The sequence below is a fragment of the Eimeria necatrix genome, genomic scaffold (assembly GCF_000499385.1).
Source record: "Eimeria necatrix Houghton genomic scaffold, Enh_scaff431, whole genome shotgun sequence".
In the NCBI taxonomy this organism is placed as follows: domain Eukaryota; phylum Apicomplexa; class Conoidasida; order Eucoccidiorida; family Eimeriidae; genus Eimeria; species Eimeria necatrix.
In genome coordinates, this window is record NW_013654321.1 from 76 (window position 1) to 12,500 (window position 12,425).

The 12,425-nt window shown below is 50.4% G+C and overlaps 5 protein-coding genes across 5 annotated transcripts in view; 1 reads left to right on the forward strand and 4 right to left on the reverse strand.

Annotated features, from left to right (window-relative positions):
- Positions 1 to 1,506: 1,506 nt before the first annotated feature.
- ENH_00053430 (hypothetical protein, conserved) lies at positions 1,507 to 2,934 on the reverse strand (the record flags this gene model as incomplete). Its single annotated transcript, XM_013581476.1, has 3 exons — positions 1,507 to 1,592; positions 1,705 to 1,836; positions 2,142 to 2,934. 3 exons carry the CDS (start codon positions 2,932 to 2,934, stop codon positions 1,507 to 1,509), a joined length of 1,011 nt encoding a protein of 336 aa, XP_013436930.1.
- Positions 2,935 to 3,576: 642 nt separating this feature from the next.
- Positions 3,577 to 5,800, forward strand: ENH_00053440 (UDP-N-acetylhexosamine pyrophosphorylase, putative; the record flags this gene model as incomplete). The annotated part of the gene is given in 4 exon segments (XM_013581477.1): positions 3,577 to 4,018; positions 4,728 to 4,768; positions 4,774 to 5,250; positions 5,468 to 5,800. Coding segments are annotated over 4 exon segments (1,293 nt in total).
- Positions 5,801 to 6,619: 819 nt separating this feature from the next.
- On the reverse strand, positions 6,620 to 7,629 carry ENH_00053450 (hypothetical protein, conserved; the record flags this gene model as incomplete). The annotated part of the gene is made up of 2 exons (XM_013581478.1): positions 6,620 to 6,943; positions 7,525 to 7,629. 2 exons carry the CDS (start codon positions 7,627 to 7,629, stop codon positions 6,620 to 6,622), a joined length of 429 nt encoding a protein of 142 aa, XP_013436932.1.
- Positions 7,630 to 10,339: 2,710 nt separating this feature from the next.
- ENH_00053460 (hypothetical protein, conserved) lies at positions 10,340 to 10,879 on the reverse strand (the record flags this gene model as incomplete). Its single annotated transcript, XM_013581479.1, has 1 exon — positions 10,340 to 10,879. The coding sequence occupies one exon, from the start codon at positions 10,877 to 10,879 to the stop codon at positions 10,340 to 10,342; it is 540 nt and encodes a 179-aa protein (XP_013436933.1).
- A 1,183-nt stretch (positions 10,880 to 12,062) lies between these two features.
- The window catches only part of ENH_00053470 (DNA polymerase epsilon catalytic subunit, putative), a gene marked incomplete at both ends in the record, with an annotated part of 9,017 nt that continues 8,654 nt past the window's right edge, over positions 12,063 to 12,425 (reverse strand). The window contains 2 exon segments of the mRNA XM_013581480.1: positions 12,063 to 12,156; positions 12,283 to 12,327. Of these exon segments, the coding sequence (XP_013436934.1) occupies positions 12,063 to 12,156; positions 12,283 to 12,327 (139 nt within the window).

Here is a 12,425-nt window from a genome sequence, read left to right on the forward strand (position 1 = left end):
CTCAGTCGCTGCGGTCTTCGCCTTCATCAGCGGTCCGCACTCCACCCCGAACCACGCCAGCTAGCCAGCTAGCTAGCCAGCTAGTTGGGTGGCGAGCTGCCTCGCTAGCTAGCTAGCTGGGTGGCTAGCTGCCTCGCTAGCTAGCTAGGTGGCTCGCGGCCTCGCTATCCAGTTCAGTTGCTAGGCAGTTGCTCGCTAGCTCGATAGATAGTTCGCTGGCTAGCTGGCTAGCCATCTAGCTAGCTAGCTAGCTAGGCATCTAGCTGGCTAGCTTGCTGGGCAGTTAGCGGGTTCAGAGTCACATGCTGCGGGCGGGCCTTGGGGAATGTCTTATCAACCTGGGGAGCTAGCTGGCTAGCTAGCTACGCAGCTAGCTAGCTGGCTAGGTAGCTATGTAGCTAGCTAGCTGGAGCCGAGAGTGTGTAGCTGTGTGGGCAGCTAGCTAGGCCTAGCTAGCCATCTCTGTTGTTTTGTTTTTTTTGTTCTTCTGCAGGCCTTCAAGTCCGCACTCTCTCGCGCCTTTTGTGGGAAACCATGCCGCCCATGCCCGCAGCAGCGTCCAAGCTCTAAACCCTAAACCCTAAACCCTAGTTCAGGGTTTTAGGGTCCCCGCACCGTGCAGGCTACACACCCGCCAATAGAGCGAGCAGGGCCATTCTAAAGGCAATACTGATAATAATAATAATTAATAATAATAATAATAATAATAATATTATTATTATTATTATTGTTATTAATTATTACTATTATTGTTGTTTATAACAATAACAGTAAACCCGAAACAAAAGAAATAATGTAGTGAGGCCTCCAGGGCCCAAACTGGGGGCGGGAAGCCCCACGCATGTTTCTGCATGCAGTTTAAATAATTGAACAAACTTTTTTTTTAATTTGAATTAATTAATTGTTTATTTTGTTTATTTTCGAGTCCTTTTGTTCAATTTAGAACACTTTATTGTAAATAGTTTATCTCCTTTTTCCCTTTTTGTCGAAATTTATAAAATTCGTTTTCATGTGCGCCGTCTTAGCGTAATATTACACTTTTGCAATTTCCATTCGTAATTATACTTTTGTATTTATATTTAATATTTATATTTGTATTTATATTTATATTTATATTTATATTTATATTTATATTTGTAATTGTTTATATTTGAATATGTTGATGTAATGGTGGAGAATGTGCATCTGTGTTGAAAATAAATTTGAAATATCATTTATTTATTTATTTATTTATTTATTTATTTATTTATTTATTTATTTATTTATTTATTTAAAACAAATGCACTTAATAAATACCTGCAGAAGTAAAAGTGGAAATTGTCATTTGTGTTTTTGCAAACACAAAAGGATGAACAAATATAAACACAATACACCTCTGCATGCAAAAAGACATCAACAAAATATAAATATAAATACAAATGAATAAATAAATATAGATATAAATGTGCATATTCTTTAACAAATTGTATTTATGTCTTTTTCATTCTTAAAGGACTTCAATCTTCTTCAAGAAGCCAAAGAAACCCAAGTTGCAGTCAGAGCGATTTCTCCAGAGTCTTCGAGAGCCTTAAGAGCTTCTTCAATTGCTTCGGCTGCGGTGTACGTACACCCGAAACGCATGCAGCAGCAGCAGCAGGAAGTGTGGGGCGCAGTGTGGGGCGCGCTGGGGTGTCTACGCAGCTCTGGGGTGTATCGACAGCTCACGCGAGTGGCCAGACAGCCGCTGCTGCAGCAAATGTCTCTTCATTGTTTTTTCTTCTGCAGCAATTAAAGTCTTCAGCAGCAGCCGCTGCAGCGGCTCCGTGATGTGCTCAAACTGCTCCAAAGAAGTGTCTTCTGCCCAGCAGCAAAGTCCAAATTCAATTCCAACGCGACTTTATTAGCAGCAGCAGCAGCAGCAGCAGCAGCAGCAGCAGCAGCAGCGAGAGCGCAGTGCGCAGCACCACCTCGAAGCAGCAGCACGGACAAAACAAGCAGCAGCAAACGCAGCGAAACAAGCAACAGCAGCAGCGGAACAAGCAGCAGCAGCAGCGGAACAAGCAGCAGCAGCAGCGGAACAAGCAGCAGCAGCAGCAGCACGGGAAAAATAAGCAGCAGCAGACCAAGCAGCAGCAGCAGCAGCAGCAGCAGCAGGGCTGGACCTGGGGCTTCTTGTTTGATTGTGTCTGGGAGTTGGGGCTTGGCGTGGGGTTCTTTTGCTGCTGCTGCTGCTGCTGCTCGAAGTGCAGCAGCAATGACCCGCAGCGGGAAAGCCTCAGCATATTCTCTGGGGTCTTTAATTGCTGCTGCTCTGCTGCAGTCAATATAAACAGCCCCTGTGTCGTCAGTGCATGCATAGCCAAAGACAGCCACGAGGCCCCCGTTCTTCAGCGCAGCAAGCAGCCCCCCGCTGCTGCTGCTGCTGCTGCTGCTGCTGCTGCTGCTGCTGCTGGGGGCGGGGGCGGCTGCTGCTGCTTCTTCCTGCTGCAGCAGCGCGAGGGCCGCCTTGCTGCTGCACTCGACCTCAATTGCTGCTGTGGGGTCTTCGAGTGTAAATCGGAAAAGAGAAGGCCGCACTTCGAGAGCTGTACAGACACCGCACAGCCCCAACATCCCCACGGGGGCCCCGTGCAGCAGCAGGGGGCCCCCCCCTGCCCTTTCTTTGACAGCTTTTCTGAGCATTGCTGCAGTGCAGTAGAGGCAGCCGTCGGGCGTTTGTGCTGCTGCTGCTGCTGCTGCTGCTGCTGCAGCGGGGGGGGCCCCCGTCCGCTGCGAGGGGGGGGCCCCCTGCGAAAACGCCTCCGCCCCAAACCCAAAACCCTCCTCGGGGCCCCCAAACGCAGCAGAGCCGCCCAGGGGGGCCCCCAGGGGGGCCCCCACGCTCTTGCGGGGCTCTGCAGAAAGGTAATCACCGGAGGAGGCGGGAGAGAAAAAGGAGTTTTCGTCGGCGAACATTGCGCGGCCTTGGAGTGTACGTACACCTCAAAGGAGGGGCCTCAAAAAGAGTTTCACGGCGCGGTGAAACGGCGCGTTCAGGTGTACAGACACCCGAGAACGAAGGCAGACGGCGGTGACCCCCGCGGCTTCCAAGGGCATGAAACGAAGCGAAAAAAGCTAGAAGGCCGCGTTTTTGTGTTATATTTGCATTTAATTTTCGATTTAAATAATAATAAAACCGAAATAAAAGACAAAACGCGCAAACAGAGCGGCAACCGCTAGCGGAAGACGTTGGGGGGTGGTTGGTAGGGTTTAGGGTTTAGGGTTTAGGGTTTGGGGCTGGAAAGCTCTTCAAGTTCTCGCATGCGCCATTTTTCGTTAATAAATAATATTTTGTGCATTTTTGCGCCAGTTTATTTCACTGGTAATTTTTTCCAGATTCCGTCGCCTCGCCGCTAGGGTTTAGGGTTTAGGGTTTAGGGTTTAGCGGCCTGTCTCAACCCTTCTACAACGCGCCGCGCGGCTAGCTCGCGGGTGTCCTGGGCAAATTGCCTTCTTCCCTCTCGTGAGAAATATTGAGGGTTTAGGGTTTTGAGATTAGAATTCGGAGATTAGGGTTTAGGGTTTAGGGTTTAGGGTTTGGGTTCGGGTTTTGTCGGAATGGCGACTTCGGCTGAGGCAGTGCGCGCTGCGTACGCTGCAGCAGGCCAGGGCCACGTCTTTCGCTTCTACGACCGGCTGCAGCAGCAGCAGCAGCAGCTGCTGCTGCAGCAAGCAGCAAAACACGACCCTGCGCAGCTGCTGCTGCTGCTCGAAAGCGCTCTGCAGCAGCAGCAGAAAAAAGGGGAGCAGCAAAAGCAAATCCGGCCTCCCTACAAAGTCGATTTGACCCTTCTAAACGAAGTCCTGCAGCAGCAGCAGCAGCAGCAACAGCAGCAGCGGGCTGAAGACCAGCAGCAGCAGCAGCAGCAGCAGCAGCAGCAACAGCTGTTGTCTGCGTATTTGAAGTTGCTGCCAGCAGCAGGCTGCGCTGTTGTGTCTCTAAACGAGTGTCCCCTTTTGCTGCGGAGACACTGGAGAGAGACAGGACTGAAACTCATAGGTGCGCGAGTTCGCACCTGCTGCTGCTGCTGCTGCTGCTGCTGCTGCTGCTGCTGCTGCTGTAGTGTTCGTGTAGCTTCCCTGCTGCTGCTGCTGCTTGAGTAGCATGTGTGCTTTTCCAGCTGCTGTTGCTGCTTTAGGGTTTAGGTCTCAGGGCCCTTGCAGCAACGCACGAACCACAAACCCTAGTCAGCACACCGACAGCAGCAAGCTGTAAGCCCTGGTCAGCAAACCCTAAATCCTAAGCGGCAAACCCTAAACCCAAATTAGCAAACCCTAAACCCTAAACCCTAATCAGCAAACCCTAAACCCTTATTTTTGTTTTAGGTGGTCAACAAAGTCATCAAGAGAAAATCGCCGCAGGAAAGTGTCGGGGTGATCTGCGAGCTGTTCACGGACTTGCCCTCCCTGCAGCAGCAGCAGCAGCAGCAGCAGCAGCAGCAAGAACAGCAGCAGCAGCAGCAGCAGCAGCAACAGCAGCAGCAAGGTCGTTGGGCAGGCGCTATCTTGGAGTACTCGGAGTTGCCTCGGGATATACGGGAAGGATCTGCTGCTGCTGCGGCTGCTGCAGCTCCTGCTGCAGCTCCTGCTGCTGCTGCTGCAGCTCCCGCTGCTGCAGCTCCCGCTGCTGCTGCTGCTGCTGCTGCTGCTGCTGGGGGACCCGAAGCAGGCCCCTACGCGTGGGCAAATGTCTGCATGCATTACCTCAGTCTTGACTTCCTCGAAGCTGTTGCCAAAAATCCCGAAGTCCTAAACTCTCAGTTCCATTTGGCCAAAAAGAAAATCCCCCACCTCGCTCCCCTTCAGGGGGCCCCCTCTGGGGGGCCCCCCGGGGGCCCCCCTGGGGGCCCCCCTGGGGGCCCCCCTGGGGGCTCTTCTGGGGGCCCCCCTGGGGGCTCTTCTGGGGCCCCTGCGGGGGCCCCCAGAGGGTCCACAGGGGGCCCCCCTGGGGGCCCCCTAAAGGGCCCCGCTCAAGAAACTCTTGGGGGCCCCACAGGGGGGCCCCCCTCTTCTTCTAAAGAGGCAAATGAACCAAAAGACGCATCTTGCTGCACAGCCACAGGGGCCCCAGGGGGGCCCCCCGGGGCCCCCGGGGCCCCAGGGGGCCCCCCTGGGGCCCCTGTTGATTTGGAAGACCCGAATTCTTGGGTGTTGGCAAACCCTAAGGAACCGAACGGATGGAAACTCGAGTTGTTTATCTTTGATGCCTTTCCTCTCGCAGACAGAATCCTGGTTAGGGTTTAGGGTTTAGGGTTTAGGGTTTAGGGTTTAGGGGTTGGGGTTTGGGGTTTGGGGTTTGGAGGTGTCGCTGGGGCTTCAAGAGCTTCATCTCAGGAGGGTTTGGCTGCTGGTGCCTGGTGGCTAGTACCAACGGGCCTCGGCTTTAGGGTTTAGGGTTTAGGGTTTAGGGTTTAGGGTTTAGGGTTTAGGGTTTGTATGTGGTTTGCAGTGTTTGGAAGTGGACCGGGACTCGGAATTTGCCCCTGTGAAGTGCGCTGGCTCTCTCGGAGTTGCAAAACCAAACAAATTCAATTTAGAAGCAGCAGCAGCAGCTGCAGCAGACACTCCTGAAGCAGCGCAGCTGCTGCTGCTGCGCCTGCATGCAAAGTGGATAGCAGCAGCGACAGAGCAGCAGCAGCAGCAGCAGCAGCAGCAGCAGCAGCAGGAATTGCTGTGTGAGATTTCGCCCCTTGTTAGCTACGAAGGAGAAGGCCTTGACAAGGACTGCCTCAAAGGCAAAGACCTGACCAAACCCTTGCTGCTGCTGCCAACCGAACGCTAAACCCTAAACCCTAAACCCTAAACCCTAATGCATGCAAAGATATGTGTGCCTGCGGCTGAGCCCGGCCTACGGGTTCCCGTGAGCCCCTCTGGGGGCCCCCTAGAGATATGAAGGGGGCCCCCTTTGGGGGCCCCTATGGGGGCCCCCTTTGGGGGCCCCCATGGGGGCCCCCCAGGAGTTTCTGGGTTTTTTTGAACCCTCATTTGAAACCCTAAACCCTAGAGACTCTGAAGTTAGAGACGGAGGCTCTGCAGGAGTAAAGGCCAGCGTCACGCAAACCCTAAACCCTAAACCCTAAACCCTAGTTTTTGAAGCGCTACTAGTTTCTCTCTCCTGCCTCCAAACTGCGCTAGAGCCTGGTGAAGCTAAAGGCGGCACAACTGCAGCAGGAGCAGCAACAGCAGCAGCAGCAGCAGCAGCAGCAGCAGCAGCAATGCTAATTGAATATTTGAGAAGAAATAAAAATGAAACAAAGACAACCTTCAGAAGTAGCAGTTCAGTGTCTCTCAGCCATTGCGGTGTCTGTACAGGTGAAACCGCCGCTGCAGCCCAACAGAAAGAAAGCCCCAGGGGCTAACCACTGGCAGCTGCTGCTGCTGCTGCAGTTGCTGCTGCTGCAGTTGCTGCTGCTGCAGTTGCTGCTGCTGCAGTTGCTGCTGGTGCAGTGACTGCTGCTGCTTCAAGGAAGGAAGAAGCGGCACACCGACCGGTGTGACTGTCGCTGCGTCCCTGCGGCTGCGGCATTTGTTGCTGCCGCTGCTGCTGCTGCTGCTGCTGCTGCTGCTGCTGTTGTTCTGCAGCAGCAGCTGCTGCCGAGGCTTACGCGTCGCTCCTGGCTTCGTCCGAGCAGTCGCTGCTCTTGGCGTCGTCCGCGGTCTCCGCAGCAGCAGCTTCCTCAGCAGCAGCAGCAGCAGCAGCAGCAGCAGCAGCAGCAGGGTCTGCTGCAGCGTCGTGCAGCTTCTGCTGCTCGCGCAGCGCTGCTGCTGCGCGCTCGCGGCGCGCTGCAGCAAGCGCCAGCAGCCGCTCCGCGTCTTGCTGCTGCTCGCAACTCACCCAGGCCCACCCACTCCCGTACTCAGTTCCAGGAACAAACAAATGAATGCGAACATCTCCGTGCTGCTTCAGACTGGCCTTCAGTTGCGCCTGCGAGTGTACGTACACCGCAACACACACGGGGTGTACGTACAACGCAGCGAACGCGGGGTGTACGTACACCGCAGCGAACGCGGGGTGTACGTACACCGCAGCGAACGCGGGGTGTACGTACACCGCAGCACGCGGGCCTGCGCTAGCAGCTGCAGCAGCTGCAGCAGCTGCAGCAGCTGCAGCAGCTGCAGCAGCTGCAGCAGCTGCAGCAGCTGCTGCTCCCCAGTGCATGCGTTCTGCCGAGTTTTTCACTTTTGTTATTTATTTCTGCACTTCATTTGTTTGCACTTTCCACTTTTCTGGCTACAGCTGACAGCAAAAGAAATGCTGCACTCAACCCCGAGACCCTGCTGCTGCACTTGGGGTGTACGTACACCTCGAACTGCCCCACAGCCCAACTTTAAGTCCAACAAGCAGCAGCAAAAAGCAGCAACAGCCCCGAGTGCAGACCAAACAAGCAGCAACAGCGAGCAGCAGCAGCAGCTGCTGCTGCTGCTGCAGTGCCAATACCTGCACCACCAGCAGCAGCAGCTGCAGCAGCAGCAGCAGCAGCAGCAGCAGCAGCAGCGAGAGCCTACCTCAGTCACGCCCACGGGGATGTTTTTGATAGTCACCCGAGACGCCGTGTCGGTGCGCGTCTGGGGGATGACAGGCCTCATAGTGTAGAAGGAGTTGGCGGCCATTTTGCTGTTGAAGTTGGAAGCAGCAGCAGCAGCAGCAGCAGCAGCAGCAGCAGCAGCAGCAGCAGAGGGCCAGCTAGGCGGTGAAGGGCCACAGAAACCCAAGGGCTGGAGAACGGCCGCGAGGGCTGACGAGGGGAAGGGGAAATGAAAACAAAGAAAGTCGAGGAAGAATGCAAAAAGAAAACCTTTTTAAAACTCTGAGAAAAGTGAAAAGGCCAAACTGCTGCTGCTGCTGCTGCTGCTGCTGCTGCTGCTGCGGCGCTGGGCTTCGCCGAGTTGACCAGCAGCAGGCGCAGCTGGCTCCAGCCAGCCTCTCCTCCTGCGTCCAGTTTCTCGAATAAAAGGCTCTTTTGAATCATTTTTAAAGCTTTTTGCATCATTTTGCATTTATAATAAAGTATTTTTAATTAATTTGCATTTATAAACGGCCTTCTGCGCCTCCTGGGCTTCATTTCGAGCCGCTTCGCCCCAAGTTGAACAGCAGCTGCCGACGGCTTCCTGCGGCTGTCCGCTGCGAGCTGCTGCGCTGCTTTCCGCGTTGAATAAAGGCCATTTATTGTCTTTTATTTCATTTAATTTGATAATTTATTTGCATTTAATCGAAAATAATAAAGAGGCCTCGGGAAAGCTCCGAGAGGCCCCACTCCCAGCTCGCCACGTGTGCGGCGGCCGTCTCGGATCGCCGCAGCTGAATCGACGCAGCGAAGAGCGCTTGACAGCAAACTTCAAAGCACCAAATAAAAATTAGAAAAAGAAAAGATAAAAGTGATATTTTTGCAACAATTCAGAAATGATTGATCCCCGCATCGCGGGAATCCTCTCGATTCAGATTCAGGAAAAGCCGAGCGGCTGCAGTGGTCAGCACTTAGTTGTGCAGGTTGAATTGCGGCGCAAAGAGCTATTCTGCTGCGCAATAAAAGGAATAGTTCTGAGATCACTTCGGAAATAAAGTTTCCGTTTGAATTTTGAATTTGTTTCGAGTTCGTGAGCTGTCCGTACACCTGAGGGGCGCAGAGGATCAGGCGGCTGCGGCCGATTTGCAAGGCAGTTGGCGATGCGCCGGTTTTTGGCAATTTTGAGGCGCTTGAAAACGTTTAAATGCTTTTTATGATGAATTTACGTAAATGAGGAGGTTTTTTGTTTCTTATTTGGTGGGATCTTTGGTAATTTTCGCGCTCGTTTGCTGGCCGGGCTGCACCCCTGCAGCAGCAGCTGAAGACCAGGCGCAAGTTTGCAAACAGGGCCACCGAGGCATTTTATTTCACATTCGAAACAAAAATGATCTTTCAAAAGGATGCAAAGTGACTGCAGTTTTGAAAAGAAACTGTTTGAAGCTCCTGAGGTGAGAAGTTGAATTCTTGAACGCAGCCACGAACCTGAACTGAATCTGAATGGAGTTGCAACGCAGAGGCAACAAAGAGTACAAAACCATCGCCTTGGGTTTGTTTTTCTTTTAATTTTATTTTAATTTTATTTTATTTTCCAATTTATTTCATTTCTTCTTTTTAAATTCCACAGAGGCCATCGAGACTCCCCTGCATTTGCTCCCCAACGACGAAACTTGCATTTCTATAAAGCACGCGCGGGAAGAGCCCGACATACTCTGGTGGCCAACACTTCTAATAATAATAATAATAACAATAATGATAATAATAATAATAATAATAATAATAATAATAATAATAATAATAATAATAATAATAATAATAATAATAATTATAAATATATTTAGAATAAAAAGTTATGAATTATAAGTTTAATTCGTTTTAATTCTTTCACTCTTCTTTTTTTCAGCTGCGAAAACAGAAGCTGCAGGGACCAGTGGGTAAGATCTTTCACTTTATATTTTTAATTTTTTTCATTTTTAATTCTTTTTTTTCGGATTTTTTTCTTTTTGCTTTTAATTTCTTTTCCTTTTCCTTTTAATTCCATTTCTTTTCCCTTTTACTCCATTTCTTTTCCTTTTTATTCCTTTTTCTCCTTCAATTCCTTTTTTTCATTTCCAACTTTGCACTTTAGTGGAAAACCATCACCAAACAAATCCTCTGTCTCCACCAAGGGCCCATGCGGAACGAAGTGGCTGGGGAGCCCCCTTTGGAAATAGAGCAGCGCGAAGTGTGTGGAATTTAATTTAATTTAATTTAATTTAATTTAATTTAATTTAATTTAATTTAATTTAATTTAATTTAATTTAAATGTTTTTATTCATTTTTGAACTTCCAAAATCCAACAACAGGTCCTGGAGAAGGTCGTGGAAAAACCCGAAAAGGGAGGCATCACAATTCACATCGACAAGGTCCGCTTGCCCTCAAACCCTAAACCCTAAACCCTAAACCCTAAACCCTAAACCCTAATTTTGAACGCCGAAATCTCTCAGGGCCAAATGCCAGCGGAACCCATGCTGTCGATACACCCGAAGTTCCGCGGGGTCCTCCGAAAGCGGCAACATCAGATTTCTCCATTTTAGTTTTTTTATGAATTCAAAAGTATTTTTAAATATGAATTCATAACTTTTTATGAATTCAAAAGTGTTTTAAAAAACTCAAAAAGATCAACCCAATAAAAGCCTGAATCAGAACTTTCTGTTCGCTTCTACTTACTGCTTCAACGAGCTCCCCTGCAGTCGCCCAGAACCTAAACCCTAAACCCTAAACCCTAAACCCTAAACTCTAAACCCTAAACCCTAGGCGCCTCGAATACCTTGGTGGAATCAGTGGGACTTGTATCTTTCGGTGTGGGAGGACTTGGGGGCTGCGTGGGGCCTGGGGGGAAAGAATTGAGAGCCAAGAAGTGGAAAAAGATTTTCAAATTTAATTACAAATTCTGCATCTTTTGAGTCTTCTTGGCGGTGAGCACAGAGGAACATTTGGCCCCTGAAGGGGGCCTTGGGGGCGGGCAGCAGCAGCAGCGGCGGCGCGGTGCTGCTGCTGCTGCTGCTGCATGCAGCGGTTCTGGGCCGCCGCTGCTGCTGCTGCTGCTGCTGCAGCAGCAGCTGCAGCGCGGGCAGGTGCCGCAGCCCCGCCTCCAAAGAGCCCTCCCCTGCATGCAGCAGGTCCAGCGAGCCGCTGTCTGCTGCTGCATGCAGCAGCTGCTGCAGCAGCAGCTTCCCAGCCTCTTCTTGCAGCAAATCTTTTACGAAGCCCTCAGTGTCATTTTCTATCTTCGAGTGCAGCAGCAGCCGCCACAGAGAAGGTGACCTTCTGGCTGCGCGGGCGGGGCCAGCAGCCGAGTTGCTGAGCTCTTCTGCCATTTCAAAAGAAAGAATTAAAAATTAAATTAAATTAAATTAAATTAAAAAGAAGTTTATTTCACTTTTTGGCGGAGTTCAAGGGAGAGCTGCAGCGGCGGCCGATCGATCGAGAACGGAGGACCGGCAGGCACTGGAAAAAAGAGATGCGATCCGGAATAAAGTTTTCAGATTGAAAATAAAAAATAAAAATAAATAAAATAAAAATAAAAATAAAAATAAAGTTGAATTTTTCTGCATTTCGACGTCGGTTGGGATGTACAGACACCTCAAGAATCGAAACCGGCGCGAGCACCGCCGCCGCATGCAGCCACATTTTTGTATATTTGAAACAGCCTTAATTAAATGCAACGAGGCTCTAAATACTTCAAAATAAATCGAAATGTTATTTTTATAAACTTTTTGAACAGTTTATTCCGCAGAGAGTTCCCCATTTATTAGATCCGGGGGCCCCGCCGTTCCAGTGGTGTCGAGACACCTGAGCCTCGCGGCGGCAGCACTTGGTGTCATTTCCTCGCGTCATTTTTTCTATTTCGAAGTTTATTTGTAATCCAAATGCCTATTTAAGTGCTAATTTTACTTCCTAGAGAGTTACTAGTGTGTGCAGTCGAAGCAAATGGGCAAACCCTTGCTGCAGCTCCCCCAGTATCCTGCAGATCGTCTCAGGTGTACGTACACCTGAAATGAATGCAGAACTAACGAGCTGTAAACACCTCTTGCCATTTCCATTCATTTTTAAAAGTAGTTTCTCCCTCAGTTATATAATGAAGACAATGGGGTGAAAAATCCCAAAAGAAAACGGCAAAACCCGCATCTACACCTATGCCTTCTAACCCTAAACCCTTAACCCTAAACCCTAAACCCTAAACCCTAAGCCGTAAAACCCTAAGCCGTAAAACCCTAGAGACTACAGGGATTCGCCTTAAATCGGCTTCAGATTAAAGCGCAGCAGGGAGCTGCACGGCAAGCCCGAACCCTAAACCCTAAACCCTAAACCCTTAAGCCTAAACCCTACGACTGTTCCCTCTTTCCTTCACAGATATCAAATGCATTTAAAAAGGACCTTTTCCGCAGGCCTTGCGTCAGCCCTTGTTGTGTCTTTCAAACTAAAAAATGAATAAAAAATGGGCCCCAGAGCAGAGGCCCACAACACTGCATCTAAACCCTAAACCCTAAACCCTAAACCCTAGCACCAAGCCTCCTGGATCTGGACTAAGCAGGACTGCAGCGTTTCAAATCCCATTTCCACTGCGACCTCCTGCGTGGTTTGCACGAAGTCCCTGAGCCAGAGGCAAATAACCCTAAACCCTAAACCCTAAACCCTAAACCCTAAACCCTAAACCCTAACCAGCAGCAATGATTAGAATTAGGGCTTAGGGTTTGCAGCAGCAGTGGACTCAGCTCACTCCCAAATCTTTGGATCCAGACGGGCCCTAAAGGGTTTTCCGCATCTGCAGAAGAGCAAGGCAGTCCCAAACCCTGAAACCCTAAACCCTAGTCTAAACCCCAAACCCTAATCCTAAACCCCAAACCCTAATTGCAAACCCCA